This window comes from Panthera tigris, chromosome E1 (assembly GCF_018350195.1).
Source record: "Panthera tigris isolate Pti1 chromosome E1, P.tigris_Pti1_mat1.1, whole genome shotgun sequence".
NCBI lineage: Eukaryota > Metazoa > Chordata > Mammalia > Carnivora > Felidae > Panthera > Panthera tigris.
In genome coordinates this window covers 29,528,772-29,555,262 of record NC_056673.1, presented here as the reverse complement: position 1 = coordinate 29,555,262, position 26,491 = coordinate 29,528,772, and the positions used below count along the sequence as shown (strand labels likewise).

The following is a 26,491-nucleotide window of genomic DNA, read 5'->3' as shown; positions in this document are numbered from 1 at the left end:
TCTTTTTTTATACTACAAAGAGCCTGACCTGAGCTCCCCTCTTAGGAAATCCCAGGATTCGTTTCACCAAAATGAGGTTAAATTTCTCCCACTTTTGGACTGGGACTTTACATCCTGACAACATCAGGATAGAAGGAGCTTGGGAAATTCTGGCAATCCATTCCCTCCTGCCCCTTAGCAGACTGGGGTTATTTTCACTGCACAGAAAACACTGCAGGAAAAGATACCCCTTGTGCTTCAGTCCCGTAGCTTGTTCTCTCACTGGCCCTGAAAGTCTCTGGGCCCCCTAGCCTGGTCAGTCCCCACATCTGGAATTAGCTCAAATGAGGAAAAGAGAAAGGGTTAATGCAGTGCCAGTGACAGGCGTGCGACTCGCAAGAGGGTCACACTGGGCCTGCATCCTGTGGCCAGGGATGAATAGGAATGTTGCCGTTTCCCACGGGACCTGCTAGAAGACTCCCTTGGCCACAGGTGGTCACCCCAGCAAGAGAACTGGCATGGTCCCGGAGGTAGCCCCACATGGCTCGTCTGTATGATCGTGGACCAGGGATATCAAGCTCAGCAGTCCAGTCGACTGTACTGGCCACAGTGGTATCTACACCAGCCAGTCAAGTACCTCACAGCCCTTCGGATGAGAGGCTCTCACTGAGCACAGTTGTAAGAAGCCACGACGCTAGTAAGAGCAAAACCACCACAATGTCAACCCAGGTCAGGGTCACCCTTGCCCAGTGGTGTTCCTGGCTCCAAAGCCTAAGCTATGGGAAGAAGGCCTCCCGCAAGGCTCTCGTGGGTGCAGCCAAAGAGTGTCCACCAAGAGTGGGAGTGGGAAGGGTTCCCAACATGGGACCTGGGTCACCTTGACCTTGAATCACAAATTCAACACATTCAGATCATGGTTTGAAACCTTAGTCTGAAAAGTTTCCTGCTGGATTAAATATTTTAAAACCGTTGACGGGGTATGAGGTACGAGGAAAGGAAGGGAAGCAGGGCCATTCTCCAGTGGAGGGAGAGAACCCATTTCTTTTAGAAACTCTGATCTGGGTAGAGACCTGCGATGGGCAGTTTCCCTTAAGGACAGAAAATAACCAGGAGTCTGAGCATACACCCGAATCCCACATACAGGGGGTGAATAATACTGAAATTCAATGACATGGGATTTTTTTTTTTTAAATCAATATATTAAGTTGAATAGCCCTATCGAGAGTAATCAAAACATTAAGATCCGAAGGCTGCCCCAGATGGCCAGGACCTTACACCAACCCCCCCGAGAAAGGGCCCACGGTGGCTACAGATTCCCTCCAAGAGGAAAGGGCGCTAATGACTTTACCTCCCAAAACCCCATCCAGCTGCCAGCAGCTGGGGACCTACGGGAACAAGAGGGAGGAGGTCACCCTGCCCTGATGGGCACCAGGAGGCAGAAGTGCTTCCTGGTCCACAGCGCGATCACCTCCCCCTCCCCCCACCTCCCCCTCCCCCCTCCCATACTCTCAACCCTGAAGAGTCGCAGGAAGCTCTGGGACAGTTCCACCTGCAGGCCTTCCACCACTGTCTTGGGCACCCAGAGGTCAGTGTCCGTGGCCGGCCTACTTGCAGGAGCAGATGGAGAGCGTGGCACCCGCAGAGAACACCCAGAAGGCCGGGTACACAGCTTCGGTGAAGTCCACCTTGAACTTATACATCAGGTGGACGTTGTCGGTGACGGCAAAGAAGATGACGAAGCCATGGTCACAGTTGAGAAGCACGCCGACCCGCGTGGCCTTGGTGGAGGGCAGCGTCTTCTCCACATTGTTGTGCCAGGCAGAGACCTTGGTATTGAACCACTCCACGCACCAGGAGGCGCTGTTGCGGCCCAGCCGGCTGTCGGGGCCCTGCCGCGGCATGCTGCCGTAGCAGATGCCCACCCCGCAGAAGTTGTTCTTCTGCAGCTCCACCTCCCAGTAGTGGATCCCCTTCCTGTAGTAGTGCAGGCCCAGCACCTGAGAGCAGTATGTGAACCTCTTGGGGTGTGGCTGGTAGCTCAGGGGCAAGTCGGCCACGGAAGCTACAGTGTAGTTCTCCAACAGAGCCACCTTGTTGTGGGCGGTGTTGTAGTCCAGGCTGAACTTAGTGGCATCTAAGAAAGCATGACCCAAGGAACCGATTACAAGGAGCCCAAAGCGTTCTCATTTTTAAACCTTGCCCCAACTGGTCGTATTTGCTCATTTCTGTTATCCACCTGTCCATCTATCCTTCCGTCTACCCATCCACACATCCATCTACCCACATAGCCGAATATCCATCCACTCATCATCCGTACACATATCCATCTATCCACCCATTTTGTCCAGCCAGCCAGCCATTTGTCCATCTGGCTAGCCATCAATCCAGCCATCCGTCCATCTATCAGCCACCCATCTATCTATTCATCCACCCAAAGCCATTTACTGAGCACCCGATTCTGCGCAAGACGCACGATTCTGAGCAGACTTGGCACCTGACTTCATGGAGTTCACGCCACAGCAAGCGAGGCGAGCCCCTCCGCACAACACTGTGAGAACACGCGCCGCTAAGTGGTGGGCACGCCGCTACAGGGGCAAACAGCTTACGTGAAGGGTGGGGAGAGCACGAGGGAACATTGCCCACGTAGGCTGGAATCTGAGCCGAGCAACAGGAAGATGAGAATTAAACAGAAGCAAGCGGAGCGGGGCAGAGGGCACAGCGAGAGCAGAGCTTGGGGTCACAAGGATAGTGGGCACGGGCTGGGACCAACAAAGGCTGGGCAACTGGGAGAGAGAGGCCCTGGCAGGAGAAGGGGGACATATTGGGGCCACACAGCGGAGAGTTAAGGGGTCTAGATTTTATTTGGTGGGCAGCAGGGAGCTGAACAATGTTTGTGAGCACGGAAATTACCGGACTATATTCCCCTGACACTTCCAACCAGTTCCAGGGGAGCTGAAGACTGAGCTCAGCCCTGTGTGGTCCCCACCCTCCACCTCCTTCCTAGGACACACCCATCTCTACCCCTTCCCTCCCAGGAGACCCTGGACCCTGGGAGAAAGGTTCCAGGCAGCACTGCACAGGGACAATCCCTAGCCTGGGAACCTGGAAACCGGGAAACCAAGAGCCCTGGGGTTTCACCACCTCCTGCCACTCCCTTGCTAGGTGGCTTAGGGCAGGATGCTTTTCAGAGCCCTGAGTCTCCCCGTGGGCAAAATGAATGGGCTGGGGAACATGTTCTCTAAGGTCCTGAGCTGCTAGAACTCACTTTCCCTGCCCCCGGAGCATGGGGATCCAGAAACACTTGGCTCAGCACAGCACCAGCAGCTCAGCAGCAGTTAGCTCTGGCCCAGAGCCAGGCCTGGGTCTAGCATGGGGGAGGGGACGGCAGGAAGCTCCAGGGAGGCCGGTCCTGAGAAACCCAGGTACCCACCCATCCCCCCAGGCCTGCTACAGCTCTGGAGAAAGGGGGACCAGGGCCGCAATTTGCAAGACAGATCATGGCCGCTGCAGGGAAGTGGGTACACATGGAAGGTGCTGCTGTGTGAGGCTGTGGGTACAAAAGGGAAACCGAGGGAGCGATGGTGGGAGGAGCCTAGACCTGGCCGTGAGGCAGAAACTCCAATCACTTCCACTTGGACAAGGGAGGGCAAGCTTGCAAAGGAGCTTAAGGAGTGACCAGTGACCAGAGGGGCAGGTGGAGCCCAGGGGAGCCCAGGGACTCAGCAGCCTTAGGGAGAGAGTGTTCCTGGAAGGAGGGATACAGCTGAGAGGTCCAGCCAACTGAAGGCTGAAAGGTGTCCTTGACATTTAGCTGCATGGGGGCTGCCACTACCCTCAGCCAGAGCTGAGCGTGGGGACAGAGGCCAGACTGCCCTGAGAGAATGAGACTCTTGGTTCTGGCCCCCCACACTCTCCCCCCCGGCCCGGAAACTTTCAGAAACACAGAGACATGCAGGGAGATTGTGTCAAGCTCCCCGGGGCATCTGACACGCAGCCACAGCTGAGGACCAGCACCGGGGGACGACATTGCAGCTTCATTTTTCCATCTTCCCTCAAAAAGATCACCAAGGAAATGAGTTTCACAACAGCTTTCCAGGCTGGTCCCCTGCCGTCTGATCTTGCAGCACTGGCCTGGGGCCCAGGAATTTGTATTTTTAACCAGTATTCAGGTGAAAGGGAGGTGGACACAGCGCAGGAGCCAAGGAAAGCTGGCTGCACTGGCCACTGTTTTTGTTTTCATTTGTTTGTTTTGCTTTGCTTTTGTGATGAGGGAGATTTAAACACTCTGCGGAGGGGCAGGCCCCAGGAGAGCAGGTGAGGATGAAGAGGTGAGTGCCAGAGCAAGAGCATGAGTCCAGACAGAGCAGGAGCCTGGCTGGCCTTGGGGAGGGGCCAGGGAGGGCAGGAGGGAGCAGGTGTAGATGCAAGAGAAATGGCAATAACAAGAGCATGAGGGGCCCCTCTTCTCTGGGAAGCGGGGTGGGAAGGGCATGCAGAAGACTGAGGCTGTGACAAGTGGGAAGGCTCTAGAATGGCAGAGGAACCGGCGGGAAACCTAGAGCGGGACTGAGGCACAGCCGTGGGCAGCAGGTGCCAGCCCAGAGAAAGGGACGAGCCGGGCTCACGAGGGCTGGGGTTCAAGGCACCTCTGCAAGGTCTGTGCTGGCTAGGAAGGGAGGTGAAGAAGGGCAGGTGCTGACGGAGGACGGGCGAGTTGCTAACCGGGGTAGGGGGAGCCAAGCGGGACCTCCCAACAGTGGCGAGGGCAAAGGTCTGTGCAGAGAGCTAAACAGGAGAGCCCAAGGGCCAGCAGGACCGCTCGTCAGGGCCAATGCTACTCACACTCTAGGAGCTCGGGCCTGGACTTGGCTAAGAAGGTGTCCAGCACCTTGGTCGTGAGGGACACCGGGTTCGGCTGCACAGCGGAGGCTTTGGCTACAGCTGGATGAGGACACAGAGAGCCGTTTTCAGAACCAACTCAGGGTGGACACCCCACTGCCCCCTGCCCGCAATAATTCAGTCTCCAGGCCTGCTTGCTTTAAACCCAGTAACTGTTCTGGGGCTCCAAAGGTGGGCATATTGATGGGTGAGGCAGAGGCAGAGGAGGGGAAACATGAATTGAACACCTGACACAGAGTGACCAGATGGCCAGTCCTCCCTGAGGAAACTGATTTTCAAGAGCTACTTCCACAAACACACACCTGGACAGCCGGGAGGATACAGGTACGTCCAGACAGGGCTACACTCATTATTTGTCTCACTCACATACACTTGCCCTCACCTCCAACCTCAGGCCCGCCTGCCACTAGAGGACAGAATCCCAGAACTCGGGCCCCATTGCAGAACCTAATGAGAGAGGGGGCAGCCTTCCCTGCATTTAATTCCACACCTGGGCAACCTCAAGAAACAGAAAGATGTACAAATGCATAACTTACGAGGTTTCTTGTGTTTCTTTTCTTCTTCTGAAAAAGAAAATTTTTAGAATTAAGCTACGTTCAAGCACTGCACAGTGACACTTTCAAAATACCGTAATAACAATCATTTGCTTGAATGTGACCCATGCAGATAAAGCTAGGATGTTTTAGCTGGAAACAAGCAAATGAATCTATGGGGACAGAAACCTGCCACAGTGGTTTGGGGGATTGAGACTGATCATAAGGAGCATGAAGGAATTTTCTGGGGTAATGGAAGTTTTTTAACTTGATTTGAGTAATGGTAACACACATATGCATTTGTCAAAATTAATCTAACTGCACATGTAAGATCTGCACATTTTACTGTAGGTAAATTACATCTCTATAAAAGGAAAAATGCAAAAGAAAACATACCAAAAAATGAAGGGAACCAGCAAAGAAATGTACAAAGATCTGTACATTTTACTGTAGGTAAATTACATCTCTATAACAGGGAAAATGCAAGAGAAAACATACCAAAAAATAAAGGGAACCAGCAAAGAAATGGCTTGCTGAGTATCACAATAGTCTTTATTTTTTTTAATGTTTATTTATTTTTGAGAGAGAGACAGACAGAGACAGAGAGAATGCATGTGCATGAGTAGGGGAGGAGCAGAGAGAGGAGACAGAGAATCCGAAGCAGGTTCCACGGTATCAGCATAGAGTCTGATGTGGGGCTCGAACCCACGAACTGTGAGATCATAACCTGAGCTGAAATCAAGAATCACACTGAGCCACCCAGGCTCCCCTATCACAACAGTCATTAAAAACTATCTTGGAGTGTGCACCTGTGAAGACTAAGTTTAGCTAAAGCAATGACTCTCAGAGCGTGGTCCCCAGAAGCACCAGCATCACCGGAGAATCTGTAGGAAATGCAAACTCTTAGATCTCATCCAAACACCCGCTGAATCTGAAAGCCTGGGGGTGGGGCCCAGCAATCTGTGTTTTACAAGCCCCTGGGTGACTGCCATGCATACTCAAGTCTACTTGAGCTAGAAGATTTCGGGTTCCCTCCACCACTTTCCTCGCCACTGGAATGACAAGGGGTGTTTTGGATCTTATCCCTGCCCTCCCGCAGGGTGCTTTACGCTCCAGATAAGCCCCCCTCTCTCCTATTATCCTCTCCCTCCCCCCACACCAGCCCCCACTCAGCCCCACATGACCCCATAGCTCTCCTTCCTCCCACTTCTGAGTCCTTTTTCCAGGTGTTGTCTTCACTCTGCCCCCATCTCCTCCTCACCTGCCCACTCCCACTGGACCAGCATCTTGGGAGGACCCCACGCTGTGCCACGGACCTAGGGCACGGCACAGGCCCCCTCCCCAGTCATCACAGCGGTTCAGAGTGTCATCTACACTGTGACCGATCCACTCCTTCCCTGCCAACTTCCCCATCTCAGCCCCCGGCCGGCACCACAACTCACTCCTGCTAAGAGCGGTGTTTGTGATCTGGGGCAGGGGTGAGGAAGCTTCTGGGGGAGCGTGACCTGAGAAGGACATAGGTGCACAGCATTTGTCCCCCTATCTTTCCCTTCCCCAGTCACACCAGGTGCCCTTCTACATTTTCTTGGTGAGCTGAGGGCTCCCTGCTCCCTCCACACCAGGCACCCTGGCCCCTGGCTCCACTCCATTTGGAAATGCCAAAGACAAACTAAACTCTAAAAGCAAACAACACAGACCAAGAGCTCCCTCATCCCCCAGGGGCAGCACTCCTCCGTTCACACTCACTTTTCAGGGAAGCATTAACAGCCACAGTTCAGTAGCATATTTATGGCCTTTAAAAGAGCTTCACAGGGCGCCTGGGCGGTTCAGTCCATTGAGTGACCAACTCTTGATTTCAGCTCAGGTCATGATCCCAGGGTCGAGGGATGGTGCCCCGCATCAGGCTCTGGGCTGAGCATAGAGCCTGCTTGAGATTCTCATTCTCTCTCTCTCTCTCTCCCTCTGTCCCTCTCCCTGACTCACTCACTCTCTCTAAAATAAAAATAAAATAAGAGCTTCACAACCAACGTCTCAAGTGACCCTGAGGTTCACTAATAAGAATCCCGTGAGGTCAGTATCATTATGGTCCAAGTTGGACAGATGAGGAAACTGAGGACCTTTCTTCTCCCCAGCCCCCACCTCAACAGCATGTGCCTTCTCAATGTGTGGCTGATATGGCCCCAAAGGGGGCAAAAATTCATTCTTGGTGGAAGAGGGTGAAAGAAGTCTTACTCTTTATACGTATAAAAGCATAATATTTAGGGGCACCTGGGTGGCTCAGTCAGTTAAATGACTCTTGATTTTGGCTCAGGTCATGATCTTGTGGTTTGTGAGATTGAGCCCCTCATCAGGCTCTGTGTGGACAGCAAAGAGCTTGCTTGGGATTCTTTCTCTTCCCCTCTGCCTGTTTCTCCACTCACTCCCTTTCAAAATACATACACGTATTTTTTTAAAAAGGCATAATATATAGGGGCACCTGGGTGGCTCAGTCGGTTAAGCATCTGACTTCAGCTCAGGTCATAATCACATGGTTGGTGGGTTCCAGCCCCGTGTCAGGCTCTGTGCTGACAGCTTGGAGCTTGGAGCCTGCTTCACATTCTGTGTCTCCCTCTCTCTCTCTCTGCCCCTCTCCCTCTCACGCTCTCTCTCTCAAAAATAAATAAAACATTAAAAAAACTTTTTTAAAGCGTAACATATAAACAGGCATACTGCGGGGCACCTGGGTGGCCCAGTCGGTTAAGCATCCAACTTCAGCTCAGGTCATGATCTCATGGTTGGTGGGTTCGAGCCCCGTGTCTGGCTCTGTGCTAACAGCTTGGAGCCTGGAGCCTGCTTTGGATTCTGTGTCTCCCTCTCTCTCTCTGCCCTCCCTAGCTCATGCTCTGTCTCTGTTTCTCAAAAATGAATAAATATTAAAAACAAAAAAAAGTTAAACAGGCATACCACATATGTGTGGTATTAAAATTTCACCAATGTGGGCCATTAGGAAAAAAATGTCTTCAATGGCTGGGAGCAGGGCGGGTAAGAGAAGGGCAATAATGACAAAAGGTTAGGAAGTGCTATGATGGTACAAGCACATGACAACTCAAGACAGAACAACGCTGAACTACCGGCAAGGGTTGGCCTCTGCTCCTCCAGGACCATGGCCAGGCCCCTCCAGGGGGCTCTGCCCGAGTGCCAAAACTTGGGTATCGCTAAGTATTTCTCAAGACAAGCCACCATTGGTAACCTTGCAGGCCCAGGCAGCCCACACAGCCAGTGCCGATGGGCCAGTCCTGCTAAGCACCTCAGGGGAAATCCTGCGACAGCCCCTCCAACTTCCACTCGCTGTGGCCGTAGCCATGCCGGTCTCCAGATACACTCGGGCCCCCGGCAACCTGGGACGGGCTGAGCCCACCCAGAAGGAGCAGCAACACCTGTGAGTGTGTCGGCCAGAGCTCCGGCCAGCCACGGCCAGGCCACAGCCACAGGGACAGCAGCAGGGTTACTTACTCGGGACCTTCTTCACAAAGTGTGCTGGTTTGTGCATGGACGCTGGGCCATGCTCTCCAGGGTTCCCTGGGCCAAAGAAGAAGGGATTAGTTTATGCAGCTCTTCCAAAGCAACCCCAGGAACCAGCTTTGCCACGGGACGGCAGAGAGAGTGTTTTACAAAGGCAACTCCCACGGACTTTTCCCATCCAGTCATTTACAGGAGCTAGAAACAAGGGGACAGAAAGACGAGTTTGGTGTGTCCCTCTTTTCTCTGGCTTAAAACATAGCCGGGATCAAGTCTTTTCTCTGCCAGCGCCCAGCTTCGTGACCTCTGAACCCTCTCTACGCTTCCATTTCTCCCGGTGTAGCCGGGGATGAGCACCTTGCTTGTGGTGGGGTGGCCAAGACGCCTGTTGTGCAGTGCTGGTTCCTCTCCCTCCAGTTTTTCCACCACCCCTCGTCCCCCAGACCAGTGATCACTGCTGCAGCAGGAAAACAAATATGCGCGTCCAATGCATCAACAGCTTTACCCGCTACGGAGTACACCACACCTGTCCCAGAGGCTCCTCTGCAAGGACACGTGGCTCGACAAGCTGGAATTCAAACTCCCCCCACCCTGGGTTACACAGTAAAATCTACTATGTGCCAGACTCTGTGCTAAGCACTGGGGAGAGAATGCTGGATGAAAAACAGACCCAGCCCCTGCCCTCACAGAAATGGCAATCTAGTGGGGGAAGAATAAAATGACAGATGTGCAAAGGTTCCCAAGGGATGACAAGGATCCTGGGACCTAGTCTGAGCAGTGAGAGTGGCGATAGGGAGGTCTGCTGAGAAACATATTGTTTCAACTGCTCTCTGAAGGGTGACAGGAGTTAACTGGTGAAGATGGTGGAGTCTGAGTCTTATAAGCAGTGAGAAGAGCACGTACAAAGGCCCTGTGGCAGGAAGCTTAGCATATGCAAGCAACTGAATGCAGTGAGATGTATGGGAGGAGGGGACACTTCAGGGCTGGAGAAATAGACAGGACCTGACCAGGCAGGGGCTTGTAGGGCCAGGGTCAAGAGTGTGGTCTGAAACCTACAAGCAAGGGATATTTTCTAAATGGGGTGAGAGGGAGAAATCAGATCTGCATCTTAAAAAGCTCTCTCTGGCTGTAGCAGGAGTGGATGCAGGACTATTTAGAAAGCTGTCACAGGTGATAGCTGGCAGGGAAACCACTGGACTGAGTCAGGAGATATTTAAGAAGTAAAACCTGGTGATGGACTGGATATGGCAGCATGAGGAAAAAAAGGGGGTGCCGGGGGGAATTCCAGGTTTCTCTGACCCTAAAACCAGCCATTCTTCCACCAAACACACTGATAACCCAGGGTCCATTCAAAAGCCATCTGAGGGCTGCCTGGGTGGCTCAGTTCGTTAAGCACCCAACTGTTGATTTCGGCTCAGGTCATGATCTCATGGTTTGTGAGGTCAAGCCCCACATCGGGCTCTGCGCTGACAGTGCAGAACCTGCTTGGGATTCTCTCTCCCTCTGTTCCTCCCTTGCTTGTGCTCTCTCCCTCAAAATAAATAAACTTAAAAAAAAAAGAAAAGAAAAGAAAGAGCCACCTGAGCCAGCCTCAAGATCACATGCAAAAAGAGCCTGTCCAAAAGTCCCATCATTGACATCAAGGCCCCCAGAAATGTTTCAGGAAGGATGGCTACAATGTCAGGATGTTTCCCCACTACCTCCCAGATGGAGGGCGGATGTTTCAGGATCCCAAAACTGAAGCCCCAGTGCTCTGGGTCAAGACCCTCTCCCCGATTCCAAAATGCTGATTCCATTTCAGGGGTCCCAGAAGGGGAGCATGGGGGCTGCTAATAGTTACCTAAGCCGGTGGGTCCCTCGGGCTTCTTGTCCTGGGGCAGCCTGATATACCGCTTCAGCTCATTTTTGAGGTCTGAGGTGCCCTGGCAGACACCCTTTATCAGCTCCTGATTCAGCTCCATCTTGGGGACGAAGACCGGCTTTGTCGAGATTCCCTGAAGTTTGATCGCTTTCTGAAACAAGCCAGGATATTAGTTCAGGCAGCTGCAGGGAAGCCAGGGTCTGAGCTCAGCCCTCATGAACTCCAGGAGGAGATTCCCCGTGTCCACGGGCGCTCAGTCCAATCAGCCTTTTCAAATTACAGGCCAGAGGTTGCTGGGGGCTAATGTGCCACTTTTGGTCACAGCGCTATGGATCAGGGCCCTCAGAGGCCACTCACCTACCAAGGGGGAAACTGAAGTCAAGAAATAACCAACGTGGGGGCCCCTGGGTGGCTCAGTCAGTTAAGCATCTAACTCTTGCTGGTTTCAAGTCATGATCTCACAGTTCATGAGTTCAAGCCTGCGTCAAGCTCTCTGCTGTCAGCACAGAGCCTGCTTCAGATCCTCTGTCCCCTTCTCTCTCTGCCCCCCACCCCCGCTTGCACGCTCTCTCTCAAAATACATAAACTGGAAATAAATAAATAACGTGGAAGGAAAGGAGGAAAAGAAAGAGAGACAGAGAGAGAGAGGAAGAAAGGAATGGGGGGAGACAGAAAGAGAAAAAGTGTCCTGCTAGGAACACTGCCAATTGGTGGCAGGGACAAAGCTGGGACATAAATCTCCTGACCCCCGTGGATAATGCTCTTCCACTCCTCCAGCTGTGGCTGGAAAAGTACAGGAGACTCAGGACCATCTCCAACCCTCAAAAGACCAGCTCCAAACACCCATTCTAAAACTGGACAGGGCTGCCTCAGCGGGCAGAGGGTTCGGCCAGGGCACATCCAGGGAAAAGGGAGGATCTTACAAAAGTCCCCAGACTTGAGCTAAAATCGGGTCACACAACATCAAGAGGTCCCCAGACAGGGACTTAGAATCCTTCTCCGAGAGCTCTAGGCAGCTACTCCAATACACAAGAAGGACCACAGAGATGAAACTCGATGGCACTGAGCCTAGGCCTGGAAAGAAGTCCGTGTGGGGGGAAGAGAAGACTCCCAGCCACTCCTCTACTCTCCCCAGGACCTGAACAAGGAACCTGGGCCTCTGAGGTGTCGTCACCCCATCGATGGGGCTCACTGGGACACCCGCTGCACGCTGCAGGCCAGGAGAAGGGGGCAGTTAAGAAGGGAAGGGCTGGCCCGAAGGAGCAGACAGCAGACACATCGACAAGCACATCTAAAACAATGCCACCGAGTGCTACAGCAGAGGCAGACCGACCCCTCGATCACCAGGAAGGGCAGAAGAGCAGGATCCGAGGAAGACGGGGGTGGGGGAGTCTGGAGCGGCCTTGGGAAAAGGACAGCCACGGCATTCCCATCCAATGCCGGGTCTGTCTGGGTAATGGTGATGCTCTGCTGTGGTTACAGCACGGGGCAGGAGAGGAGTGTGATGCCAAAGACAGGGGTGCTAAGGGACATGAGGTCAGATAGGGCAGGGGGAGGGGTCTGTGCTTTAGAAAGACACTTCCAGGGGCACCTGGGTGGTGCAGTCGGTTAAGCGTCCGACTTCGGCTCAGGTCACGATCTCGCGGTCCGTGAGCTCGAGCCCCGCGTCAGGCTCTGGGCTGATGGCTCAGAGCCTGGAGCCTGTTTCCGATTCTGTGTCTCCCTCTCTCTCTGCCCCTCCCCCGTTCATGCTCTGTCTCTCTCTGTCCCAAAAATAAATAAAAAACGTTGAAAAAATAAATAAATAAATAAAAATAAAAATAAAAAAAAAAGAAAGAAAGACACTTCCAGGGTCCATGGGGAGGGGGGAGGGGGGAAGGGGCGTAGGCAACATTCTAACATGGCCCCCAAAATGCCCACCTGATCCAGGGGTACACACCCTATATAATCCCCTCCCTCTGAGTATAGGCAGGACGGTGACTATGGTAGGACGTCACTCCTGTCATCAGGTTACCTTAGATGGAAAAACTGAAGGAATATTGCGGATGTAATGAAGATCCCAAATCTGTTGGTTTTGAGTTCATCAGAAAGGTGAGTATCCCGGGTGGGCCTGACTTAACCAGGTAAGAGCCACTAAAAGGGACCGGGCTTGTAAGAAAGAATGAAATCTTGCCATTTGCAATAACATGAATGGAGCTAGAGAGCATTATGCTAACTGAAATTAAGTCCGAGAAAGACAAATACCATATGATTTCACTCATTTGTGGAAATTTAAGAAACAAAACAAACAAGCAAAGAGAAAAGAGAGAGAGAGAGACAAAGCCAGGAAACAGACTCTTAACTGTAGAGAACTGACGGTTACCAAGAAGTGAGTGGTGAAATAGGTGAAGGGGATTAAGAGCACACACATCATGGGGCACCTGGATGGCTCAGCCAGTTGAGCGTCTGACTCTTGATTTCCACTCAGGTCATGATCCCAAAGTCATGGGATCAAGCCCCACGACTGAGTGTGGAAGCCTGCTTAGAATTCTCTCTCTCTCTCTCTCTCTCTCTCTCTCTGCCCCTCTCCCCTGTCTGCACTCTCTCCAAAATAAAAAAAGAAGAAGAAGAAATAACTAATTTTGGAAAAAAGCACACTCATCACGATGAACACTGAGTAACGTATAGAATTGCTGAATCACTTAAGGAAAAAAAAAGAATTGTTAAATAACTATATTGTACACCTAAAACTAATGTAAAACTGTATGTGTTACACTGGAATATTAAAAAAAAAACCACAAAAACAAAGAGGGGCACCTAGGTGGCTCAGTCGGTTAAGCATCCGGCTCTTAATTTCAGCTCAGGTCATGATTTCAGTTCGTAAGATCGAGCCCCGCGTCAGTCTCTGCACTGACAACACAGAGCTTGGGACTCTCTTTGTCCCTCCTCCACTCGTGCTCTCTCTCTTCTCAAAATAAATAAATAAACTTAAAAAAAAAGAAGAAGAATATTCTTTCTAAAAAAGGAAAAAAAGAAAAGATTAATAATCTAAGCAGGAAAAAAAGGGAACAGACTTTCCTGGAGGGAGAAATTCTCTGCTGGCTTTGAAGAGGTAACTGCCAAGTGGAGAGAGGGCCACGTACGTGGCAAGGAAAGGCAGCAGCCTGTGGGAACGGAGAGCAGACCTCAGCCACCGGCCGGCAAGAAAGCGGGGACCTCACGCCTGCACCACAGGAACTGAATTTGCCAGCAAGCTTGGAGATGCCCCAAGCTCAGCAGCCCGGCCGAGCTCAGCCGGTCCCAGCTCCTAAGCCACGGAGAGTGGGATAACACACATATGCTCTCCCCAGCCACTGAGTTTGTGGTAAGTTGTCACACGGCATAGAAAGTAGATACAGTGTGTGTCTGGGGGATGCTTCAAATGACCTCTTACAGCCCCACCTCAAGGGCCCCACTGCACCTATAATCAACATCGTAACGGCAGGCAGAAAGAGTGTTCATCAAGACCTACCTCCAGAAACTCGAAATCATCCTCCTTGGTCAGGGCAAGTTCAATCTCCTCCTTCAGAGTCTGGATCTCACTCTTGTTCTTGAAGAGGATCTGGTAAATGTTGTCGAACTTGGTATTGACCCTCTTCTGCTCCTCCTTTATCTTTCGTGTGCAGATGGCCTCTGCGGCATCAATGAGTATCTTGATTTCCACATACTCTTGTCTGAGCTGCTCTGTCTTCCTGCGGGCAGTCTCCTAGCGGGGTAAGACACAGGGGCGTCCATCAGACAAAAAAGCTAAGCCTGTGTACAGAGCAGTGGTGAAGTGTGGAGCACGGGAGACTCTTCCCTGTACTTCGTGGGAGTACAGACGGGCACAACCGCTTTGGGTGGGAATTTGGCAACATCTAGTAAATCTGAAGGTGCTCAGACCAAATCAAGGAATATACTCAGATGCCCGCCCCAGAGACAGACTCAAGAACACTCACAAGCAGCATTGTTTGAATTGGCAAAACCCCGGAAAGAACCGAATGTCTAACAATAAGAGACTCGAGGGGTGCCTGGGTGGCTCAGTCGGTTGAGCGTCCGACTCTTGATTTCGGCTCAGGTCACGATCTCACCGTTCGTGGGATTGAGCCCCACATCGGGCTCTGCAGTAAGTGTGCAGCCTGCTTAAGATTCTCTCTCTCTCTCTCTCTCTCTCTCTCTCTCTCTCTCTCTCTCCCCCTCTCTCTCTAAAATAAATTTGAAAGTTAAAAAAATTAAAAATAAGTAAGAGACTTGATACAAATCTACAAATTATTCACAAGATAGAATATTGGATAGTAATGAAAACTAATGAGCTGGGGCAATGCATGGACAAATGAGGGAAAAACCACCTGTAGAAGAAGACGTCCAGCATGATGCTCTTCATATAAAGCTTAGAAACAGACAGAATGGCTTCCTTTCACTAAGAGAACACCCCTGGAGTTTCTGAGGGCACGTGGCTGCCCTGCCAGACTACATGTCCGAGGATTCCCTGCAGCTAGAGTTGGCCATGTGACTAAGCTACTCCCAGTGCAGTGTGAGCAAAAGTGGTATGTGTGACACTCTTCTTCCCTGTCCCTTTTACTCCCGGCTAGAACAGAGGTCTGATGGTGACCCAGCTTCAACCAAAGAAATGAGGAAAACCCCCCATGCAGTAGTAGAGTAATAAGAAAAGACTCTGGGGGTGCCTGGCTGACTGGGTCAGAAGAGAATGCAACTCTTGACCTCAAGGTCATGAGTTCAAGGCCCTCGCTGGGTACAGAGATTACTTAAAAACTTTCCATATATATATATGTATGTATGTATGTATGTATGTATGTATGTGTAAGTGTACATATATGTGTATGTGTATATATACATATGTATTCTTCTATACACGTGTATTCTTCTATATATATGTATTCTTCTATATACACGTATTCTATATATATTACATATATATAAAATAAATATATTCTACGTATATAAAACATAAATATATATAAATATATAAAATACATACATTCTATATATATGTATTCTTTTTATATATAATATTAAAAACTTACAAGATTTGTGAAAACTAGACAAAAAAAATCTCTAATTCTACCACTCCAATACTGGTACTACTATTCTCTTCCTATACTTCCTTCCAGTCTTTTCTCCCATACTTCCCGTAATGGGTTGAATGGTGGCCCCCAAGAGATCTGTCCAGAACCTGCGAAGCTGACGTTACTCAGCAAAAGTCTCTGCAGGTGTAATTAAGGTAGGAATCTTGAGATGACATTATCCTGGATTACCCAGGTGGGCCCTAAATCCAATGACAAGTGTCCTTTTTAGAGACAGAAGAAAAAACACAGAGGGAGGAGGAGGCCATGAGAAGACAAGAGGTGGGGGCTGAGGTAACACAGCCACAAGCCTAGGAACACCTGAGCCACCAGAAGCTGGAAGAGGCAAAGAAGGATTCTTCTCTAGAATGAGGAAGTGTGGCCCTGTCTTTGATTTCAGGATTCTGACCTCCAGAACTTTATGAGAATACATTTCTCCTTGTGAGCGGAGGTTGTGGTAATTTGTTATGACAGCCCTAGAACTGATACATTTTATTTTCATAAAAAGATGTAACTCTAGTGAGTATACACTTTCGCTTCCTGTTTTTTTTCCCATTTAAACCATGACCACTTGGGGCCTCCAACTCCTGATTTCCATTCAGGTCATGATCTCGCGGTTGTGGGATCGAGGTCCGAAGCACAGAGCCTGCCTGGGACTCTCTCTCTCTTTCCCTCTCTCTCTGCCCTTCCCCAGCTCGTGCTTGTGCGTGCTCTCTCTCAAAATAAATAAACATTCAAAAAAAAAAAAAAAAAAAAGAAAGAAAGAAAGAAAGAAAGAAAGAAAGAACACATAATCACTTTTTATATTAATACTTTTTTCTTCATGATTTTTTTTTTAATGTTTATTCATTCTTTACTGACTGAGAGAGACAGAGTGCAAACAGGGTAGGGGTTGAGAAAGGGAGAGAGAAAGAATCCAAAGCAGGCTCCAGGCTCTGAGCTGTCAGCACAGAGCCCAAAGTGGGGCTCCAACTCCCGAACTGCGAGATCACGACCTGAGGCGAAGCTGGACGCTTAACCGACTGAACCACCTAGGTGCTCCTTCATGACTTTTTTTTTAAGTCAGCTCTACGCCAGCACGGGGCTCGAACTCACAATCCCGAGATCGAGAGTCCCATGCTCTACTGACTGAGTCCGTCAGGCGCGTCTATATTACTACTTTTTAACCCTAATTTTTAGTGATTGACCCCGTCCTCCTCACACCAAGGTCAGGGCTTGTAGACAGTGTTCAGTCTGGGTCCATGAAGGATCTCCCCTGGGGACATGGCTTTCTGGATGTCCTGCATGGGTGATGTCTAATTCCGACGCCATGTGTGACACCATGTGTGTAGCCCTGTGGAGATCAGAGCTGAGCCTGTCCTGCCTGGAGGCTGAGGGAGGGTCTGGGGCCGGGGCTGGCAGTGGACAGCCCTGTCACTCACCCGTATGTCCTGCTGCCTGGCTCTCACGTCCTCCAGCGCCCTCGATGCACCATTGATCTGATCGCATATGATGGTCAGTTTATGCTTCAGCTTGGTCTGCGGAGAAAACAAGCAGGTGAGAAATCACCTCAGCCCAGCCCCCACCAGCCAACACCAGAAGGTCCCACAGGCGTTTCTACTGGCCCAGGTCTTGCCTGCCTGTAGCTGTTTGAAGCATTCTCTTATTTATTGCCTCCCTTCCAACTTTTAGAGGGACAGTACAAGAAAGAAGTTAGGAGCACAGGACTTAGACCGACCCATTCCCAGATGTCCAAGAGTCTCTCACCTAGGTCCTTGGCCTTGAAATAGATACAAATGTTCCCACCCCGCAGGGCTAGTAGGAGGATTAACTGAAACAATGTAAGGATTTAGCATAGTGCCTGGATCCTAGTACAGCCAAACTAAACGTCAGCTTGCCAGCTTGCGTTACTAAGAGCTGCTTCGTTGGCACACCCATTTTACAGACAATGAAACTGAGGCAAGAAGCCCAGCAAGGGGGCCAAGTTCACACCATAGCCAGAACAGCTGGGGCTGGGACAGTTGCTTCAGTCATTCAAGCCAGCCTTCCCACTGCAAACAACCAGAAAAGCAGACAAATTACTGGGAAGAAAAATCTGCTTAATGACAAGGGAGAGCTAACTAAGCAGGGAAGGATGACACAGCCAAGATCTGGGAGAAGGAAAACCCAGAGAGAAAAGCCTGATTTCTGGAGTTGTTCTCCCAGAGTCATCTGCCAATTCCAGAACACAGCTGGAACAGCCACGGTCAACCTCAGGGAAGCAGGAACAAGAGTCAGAGTCCAAGGCTCATTTGGTATGCCCCACAGGCAGGGACCTCCGCAGGCTAACACCCTAAGAATGAGGATCAACAAGCAGGAGGCCAGTCCACCACCAGGTCAACCCCCGAAACTGAATTAAGGTGACTCAGAATTACAAAGTCCTTAACCACCTCCAGGAACCAAGGTCAATTATGCATGAAGGAAAATAGTATCATCTTAGGTCTCTTAGTATTTCTATCAATTTTCAGAATTGATATTGGAGTGTCCTGCCTCCCTGCTCAGGTGAAACGTTATGGTGTAGAAATGGCAAGGAAAATCACCACCACCGTAAGAGTAGCTAGTGTTTCTTATATATTCACTGCAAGCCAGGCATTGTTCTAGTGCTTTTCAGGTATTAACTTAAAGCTAAAAACAACACTGTAAAGTGAGAGCGACCCACCCTTTATAAATAAGGACACTGAGGGGCGCCTGGGTGGCTCAGTCGGTTAAGCGACTGCCTTTGGCTCAGGTCATGATCTCGCGGTTTGTGAGTTCAAGCCTCGCGTCAGGGTCTGGAGCCTGCTTTGGATTCTGTGTCTCCCTCTCTCTCTGCCCCTCCCCCTCCCTCTCTCTCCCTCTCTCTCTCCCTCTCTCTCTCAAGAATAAACATTTTTAAAAAAAACCACATAAATAAGGACACTGAAGCAGAGTCATGAAGTGGCTCGCCCTAGGTCACATCTCTGTTAACTGGTGTTCCAAGATCCTGGTGTTACAATCAAAGCACTGAGTACGTTAGAAAAGTCTAGACAAAAAACATTTACTTCCCCTAACGAGCTAGCTCAACATCCTCCAGCCCTCCCACACCACTAGAGATATTCAGTTCCGAACCTGACCTTGAATCTGGATTTGAACAACACAGTGACAAGTCACATAAGGCGCTAGAAGCGGAGACCAAGGCCACACTAACTTCACCCCGAAAGCCCAAGTTACTGATGGTGTTTCCAATTCAACCTCTGTGACAGTGCCCTCTGACCTGGCCTCTCACAGTAGCCAAGATAAACTGTGGGCCAAAGGCAGGAGGCCAGGCCATGGCAGATCCGGCCTCACAGGGGTCAGAACGGCAAGAGAACTCAGAACACCTGGGGGGCTGCCAACAGCCCAACACTGTTCCACCTCCAACAGCCACTCTTAGTGCACCCCAGACCTCTGTGTTCGGGAAAACTTTATCCGTCAGTAATCAAACACATATGACAGTCCCCTGATGGCAGAGAGGGGCCTCCTTGGCTCCAGACACAGGAAAGTGGCCCAAGGACTTTGAGAGGTGCAACATTCCCCTCATCAAGGGTAGAGAACTTTTTGAAGTTCTGAGGACCTGTTCACAGATCAGGGACTTGGGTCCGCCATGAGGACGTGGGAGGCAGCAGAGTCCCGGGTCTGCCCCACACCAGTGGTCAGGACGAACCAGCCTCCCACAGCTGGGGCACTGCCCAGCTGGGGCTGGCTCTGTCCCAGCAGCGAGCGGTGGCAGGGCTAGACGTGGAGGCTGATGGAAGAAGCAGCAAGGCAAGGCCGGTTACAAGGATTACAAAGCCAAGCGAGTATGGCACACAGGTACACTGGGTGCAGACTCCAGCTCTGGGCCCCAGAGGCCGAGAGAGATAGCTGCAGCTCCCGGCCAGGCTGAGAGGAACCCTCCTGCCCCTACTTGCCTTCTGCCTCCCTGGATAAGAACTTCTAGAAGAGCCTTTTGGCAGAAGCCGGCTGCCCAAGTGCTCAGGGACAGGCCCGGGCACCCCAGGGCCACGAAGATCTTGGTCGCCTGACACCACCCCCAGCAAGCTCTCTTCCCAGAAACTACACCGGCAGGGCTTAGGCAGCGCTCACCCGGCTAGGAAGAAGAGGCAGAATTGAAGCTCAGGTCTCAACACCCAGCCCAGGTCGGAGCCTGGGTCAACCAGCCACCTGCCTGACACCAGGACCTGCCCACAAAGCACTTCCCACACAGCTCATCTCCCCAGGGCCTCCTGACCACCCTTGCAGGTTGAGAAGAAATGCTCTTAACCCCATTTTACAGATGAGGAAGCGGGGCTGGGAGAACTGCAGCGACTTGCCCTGAACCACAGCTGATATGGAGCAGAGCAAGGCTCCTGGCTCGAACGGCGAGGCAGGTTCTTTAGTGTGGCAGCTGGAGACCCAGGCGGCGAGGCCCGACATAGCTGTGCCTCAGAGGTCAACCCCTGGCCCTCCAAGACTCAGGGAAGAAGTCCTAAGGGACCCAGCTCAGACAGAGAAGCAGACCAGGCCCGGGAAGGGCCATGGCTTCACAGGAGCAGGGCCCGGAGCCTGGTCCCGGCGCCACCGCAAACCTCTGCCAGGTCTCTTATCTTCTTCGACAACAGGACAGTCCTTGACTGTGAAAATGAAAGGCAATCAGGCCATGCCTCGGAGCTCAGGCTGATATAAAAAAAGGTGGTTCAATTACACCTTTCAGCCTCTGCCTTGAGTCCACAAGGGGAAGTTATGATTTCCTCCAAACCACTAAAATCAACACAGATCTGGAAGGCCCCCTACGAAACCACCTGGTCCCGCCTCCTTGCTTTACTGAAGACTCAGGCCCCAGGAACCAAAGGCTGTGCTCAAAGTTGCACAGCCAAAGTGGAGGTCACTATGGTGCAAGAGTTTGGCTGTCCCTCTGGGTAGTATCCAGAGATATTTGGGACTCTGCCCACCATCCTGCTCAAAACGATCCTCCCTGGTCACTCTCTGGCTCACCAAAAGTTTTTGCACACATGACCTCAAGCCTGCAAGAACGTCGCATGCTCCATGCACCCAGATATAAGGGTGGTCATGGAGAGAAACGGCAAACCGTAGAGTCAAACCCGTTGGGGTCCCAACAGCTCAGGCTAAATTAACTTCTCTGGACCTCCATTTCCTCAACTGTAAAATGGAACTAATTATATTCAATTCCAGCTGCCGGGATTTAAATGCGGAAACAGAGGTAACCTCCAGGGCTCATATTTGACGTTGGAAACCCTCTGCTAAACACCATCAGACAAATACTAGGCTTAAGGCAAGCAACCACCCGTCTTCAGCATTCCCCTTTTTAAGACAGAGGGTGGGGGGAAGAAAGCGGACCAAGGATGACAGAGGAGGGTTGTGTGTTCTCCCCGCCCCTTTCTATTACGACGCTGGGGACGCCCTGCCCCGGTTCTCAGGCCCAGCAGGGCCCATCCCCCTACCCCAGGTGATCCGTGGTGGGCCACTATGCCCACAGTGGCTCCCTCCCCCAACACCCCTTACCTGCAGGTCTGCGCTGGCCTGGCTCAGGGTCTCAGGCGAGCAGGCCTTGTGCTCCACCAGGCAGATGTGACAGATGCACTCATCATGCTGGGGGCAGTAGAAGTCCCGCAGCCTGTTGTGCTGGGGACACTTGCGGCGCATCAGGTCCTTGACTGGCGGCTGCAGCTGGTGGTCCCGAAAGGCGGGGCTGTCGAGGTGCGGCTGCAGGTGTTCCTGGCAGAAGGAGGCCATGCACACCAGGCACGTCTTGACGGCGGGCGCCTTCAGGCAGTGGTCGCAGGCCACCTGGCAGGGCGGGCTGGGCTCGGCGGCGCGGGCGGGCGGCGTGCAGCCGTCGGGGGGCGAGGGCGCCGCCCGGGCCACCTCGGCCTGCAGGAACTGCTCCACCACCGCGCACAGCACCGTGTTCTTGTGCAGCTGCGGCCGCTCCTGATAGCCGGCGCGACACTGCGGGCACAGGTACGGCGGCTCCTGGACGGCCCACGTCTCGTCCAGGCACGAGCTGCAGAAGTTGTGGCCGCACGGGGTGGTGACCGGCACCTTGAAGTGCTCCAGGCAGATGGAGCACGACAGCTCCTCGGCCAGGGGGACCAGCTCCGCCATGGCGCTCCTGGGGACCGGACGAGACGCGCTGGCACTTCGGGCGCAAACGCCGCGCGGCCGCCACACACAGCCTAGGAAACGAAAGTGAGCGGCGGGAGGGGCGGGCCCCGAGGGCCTTTCAGGAAGTCACGTGGGGGCAGGGGCGGGGCGGGCCGCGCTCCGGGGCGGGGGCGCTGGGGGTCGCGGCGCGCGGTCGCAGTCGACCGCTCGCGGAGCTCCAGAGGCTCCCTCGGGTGCGCGCGGGCGCCGGACTCGGGGTCTCAGGTTGCCCCCCACGGCCCGCCGAGGAGGAAACCTGCGCGTCAGGTGAGAACCCCGGCCCGGGTCGCGCTGTTGCCCCGGCGCGCCCGCCGCTAGTGCCCTTCTGAGGGGAACTCACCCAGACCCGAGACGTCCGCTCCGCGCCGCCAACCGTGAAGCCGCGCCTCCCCGCCCGCTTTTAAACCCTTCCTCCCTCCCCCTCCCCCGCCCCGTCGGGCCCTGGCACAGGGACCCAGAGCCCTGAAGGCCAGAGCCCATGGGCACACACTCAGACTTAAAGCTGGCGATTTCTTTCCATACCACCTGTACAATATGCTTTTTTTTTTTTAATTTCCAGTTCTACTTTAGTGGGATTTGCAGACATCCCAGTTGTAACAAAGGTTTTCTCTCTCTCTCTCTCTGTCATACACACACACACACACACACACACACACACACACACACACAATTTTGAAACAAACGTTTTTCACCAGATTGTGTATTTAGATTTATTTCCTTTTATTCGGCTCTGTTCCCGGCCCCTGGCCTGAGTGCAGGAAAAACGGGTGTACAGGAGGAGAGAAGAGAAATATTCAAGAGAGGGGAGGGGGGGCAAAAAAGCAAGGCAGTGCCTTGGGAGGAGTTAGTTGGAGTTTGCACTGGCGACGGGGCAAGCAGCAAAAATAAGGAAAAGGTAAATGTCTTAAACTACTGCTAAAAGTAAAAGCTACTATTTATGGGGCATCTACTCTCTGCGAGACAAGTCACATACGTATGTCATAAACACTAGAAGACAGATCTTATTACATCCATTTTATAGGTGAGGGTCACTTTTTTTTATTTTTTATTTTTATTTTATTTTTTTAAATTTTTTTAACGTTTATTTATTTTTGAGACAGAGAGAGACAGAGCATGAACAGGGGAGGGGCAGAGAGAGAGGGAGACACGGAATCTGAAACAGGCTCCAGGCTCTGAGCTGTCAGCACAGAGCCCGACACGGGGCTCGAACTCACGGACCGTGAGATCATGACCTGAGCCGAAGTCGGATGCTTAACCGACCAAGCCACCCAGGTGCCAGGTGCCCCTTTTTTATTTTTTTTTAATGTTTCATTTATTTTTTTTTTTAATTTTTTTTTTTTAACGTTTATTTTTGAGACAGAGAGAGACAGAGCATGAACGGGGGAGGGGCAGAGAGAGAGAGCGAGACACAGAATCCGAAGCAGGCTCCAGGCTCTGAGCTGTCAGCACAGAGCCCGACACGGGGCTCAAACCCATGGACCGTGAGATCATGACCTGAGCCAAAGTCGGACAGTTAACCGACTGAGCCACCTAGGCGCCCCGAGGGTCACTTTTTATTTATTTTATTTTTAAGTAATCTCTCCGCCCAACATGAGGCTCAAACTCAGGACTCTGAGATCAAGAGAGCAGGCTCCAGGGACTGAGCCAGACAGGCGTTCCTACCCTCCTTTTTTTTTTTTTTTTTTTTTAATTTCTCCGCCCAAGTTGGGGCCAGAATAGGGTCACATATTTAATACAAAACAGGACTGAGATTCTAGCTCAGGATTGCTTTGCTTAAAATTCTAATTCCTGGTTTTCCTACTTCTATTCCTCCGAGACTCTTAACCCCATTTATTCTCTCTCCTATTGCATTGTTGTTTGCATGGGGAGGAGGAAGGCAGAAGGCAGGGAGGGGTCAGGAATCAGATTTACGCATAGTATCTCATTTAATCCTCCCACTAAATCTTTAAGGAAGGTATTATTATCTCCTGTTACAGATGAGAAAACTAAGCCTTGGAGAAACTAAATAGCTTCCTTAAGACTACAGATACTGTCGTGCAGCCTATCTCATTCTAGAAACCAAACATTTGCTACCAGAAAATGTTGCCTCCCAAGGGGAGGGATGGAGCCGTTTCCAGGAAATAAATTCTATGAAATCCTCCATGACTTAGCTCTTGTGGGTGAGGTGGCCTGGTGACTCAGCCAGAATGTCTGTAGAATTTTCTTTCCAGGCCAAGAAGTTTCAAAGGGCTGGTTAGACAGTGAAGACGACTAGGTGGACATAGTTTATGTTTACCAAATTCCACGCACTAGATATTTACTACGACCTCCTGAGACAGGGAAGCGGAAGGGACTCCATTTTAGAAAGGCTCCATTTATGCATGCTCCGTATCCCACCTTGCGTCTGGGTAAACCAGAGAAGCTACCACGTTCCCACTCCAAGGGGGAAGCGAGGAAGTTAATCATTCTCTGAGTCTCGCCCCAGGCCCCCAAGACACATGACACCATCTAAGAAGAACCAGATCTCAGACATGTTCCAGGACATTAGCTTCGAAGAAACCTGGGTGGACACTGGCATCAGTCCCCCTGCCCTTCAGTGATTTGTGGAGTAACACCTAGCGTTCGCCTGACACTCCCTTTGAGGGGACCCTTCCCTGGATTCCCAAAGCGATATGTACCCTGAACCCCTTTCCAGTATAAGCCCCTAACCCCAAGCAACAGGGAGACTCACTTTTCCTTTTCTGAGTCTCCTAAACACTCTGTCTGCTATACTCTGTCACACTACTCAGTAAACACTGTTCACTTCCTCCTTGACGTAGGAGCATGGGGCAAACTGGGGACAAAGTACAGGCTAACAGCATCCCTTCCCCAGGTGGAATATGTGTGGTATTCCTTCGACACTCCTGGCCACCCAAGAACAAAGGAAGGGGGTTTAAATGCTTACCATGGTGATGTGGGAAACTAAGACAAATGAAAGATTGAAATCCCTTAGTGCCTACAGCCCATTGACAAGTCCTTGAAACCAGCAGAGTGACCTCCCTCTAGGAGCTCAGCTGCCTCAATGATGACACTTTGCTAGGGGCAAAAGAGAACCTTAACATTATCCCAACCTCGAGGATCCTGTAAGTCTACTTTAACATATAAAAATTCCTTGGGAAACTGCCTTTATCTCAACTCCCCCAAGATCATACTCCAAGCTATGGCCCCCTGATATGCATCTGAAGGGTCTCATGACTGAGGTTTTACTAAATGGTAATAATTAGTGTTTTCCTAACACAGCTAGCCCCTCAAGGTCCTGGAAAAATACCTTAGAGACTTAATCTATCCCTAACCCCCTCCCAACCTGAATGTATATAATAAGTTACCCATTACGACCTCAGTACAGCTCCCACCCAAAGGTCCTGTCCACATGTTTTAATAAAATCACCTTTTTTGCACCAAAGACATCTTCAAGAATTCTTTCTTGGCCGTCGGCTCCGGACCACGCCACCATCACCCCAAAACTTCATCACTCCTGGTTCACCTTTCATTTCTATCCTGCCTGAAGCCAAGGACCCTCCTGGCTGGTCCGTTGAGGACCCACTGTGGGTCCTCAGACCAGGCCTGCCTACATCACTATCGTGCTAAATTCATCCCATTGTGGTTGGAGAATATGCTTTGTATTACATCAGTGGGGTTTTTTTAATGTTTATTTTTGAGAGAGAGAGAGAGAGAGTGTGTGTGTATAAGCAGACAAGGGGTAGAGAGAAAGAGAGACACAGAATCTGAAGCAGGCTCCTGGCTCTGAGCTGTCAGCACAGAGCCTGACGCTGGGCTTGAACTCACAAACTGCAAGATCATGACCTGATCCAAAGTCCGACGCTTAACCGACCGAGCCCCCCAGGCGCCCCTTTCAGTGTTTTAAAATTTATTGAGACTTGTTTTATTTCCTGAATGTGGTCTGTCTTACGGGTTACTGTTTGCGTGGCACCTCTTTCTCCCTCTTTGTCCTTTCAACCTATTTGTGTCTTTAAAGCGTGGCTTTTGTAGACAGCATCATTTTGTTTATGCATCCAACCAACCTTCACCTTTTAATTGGAGCATTTCATTCATTTCCATTAAATTACTGATAAGATTTACGTCTGCCATTTGCTGTTTCTTTTTATGTCTTCTATCATCTTGGTTCTTCTATTTCTCCATAACTGCCTTCCTTTATGCCATCTTCTGGTGTACTTTTTTATTCCTTTGCTATTTCTTCAGATATTCTTTCTGCCCTCCTCCTCTCCCCTCAGGGAACTCCCAGCATGTGTGTGTTGGTCTGCTTGTTGATGTCCTACAGGTCTCTGAGGCTCTGTTCATTTTCCTCTGCTCTTTTCCCTTTTTGCTTCGCAGACTGGATCATCTATCTCAATTGATCTATATATCCAGGTTCACAAATTCTTTCTTCTGCCTGCTCAAATCTGCTATTGAACTCCATAGTGAATCTTTCATTTCAGTTTTTGTACTTCTCAACTCCAGAATTT

The 26,491-nt window shown here is 51.1% G+C and overlaps 1 protein-coding gene across 1 annotated transcript; it reads right to left on the bottom strand.

Annotated features, from left to right (window-relative positions):
- Positions 1 to 1,494: 1,494 nt before the first annotated feature.
- On the bottom strand, positions 1,495 to 22,377 carry TRIM25 (tripartite motif containing 25). Its single transcript, XM_042966309.1, has 9 exons — positions 22,351 to 22,377; positions 21,369 to 22,042; positions 17,273 to 17,368; positions 14,261 to 14,494; positions 10,750 to 10,921; positions 8,904 to 8,969; positions 5,415 to 5,441; positions 4,822 to 4,920; positions 1,495 to 2,113 (listed from the first exon to the last, which is right to left on the bottom strand). The coding sequence occupies exons 2-9, from the start codon at positions 21,969 to 21,971 to the stop codon at positions 1,584 to 1,586; spliced, it is 1,827 nt and encodes a 608-aa protein (XP_042822243.1). The 5' UTR covers positions 21,972 to 22,042; positions 22,351 to 22,377; the 3' UTR covers positions 1,495 to 1,583.
- Between the last annotated feature and the right edge of the window lie 4,114 nt (positions 22,378 to 26,491).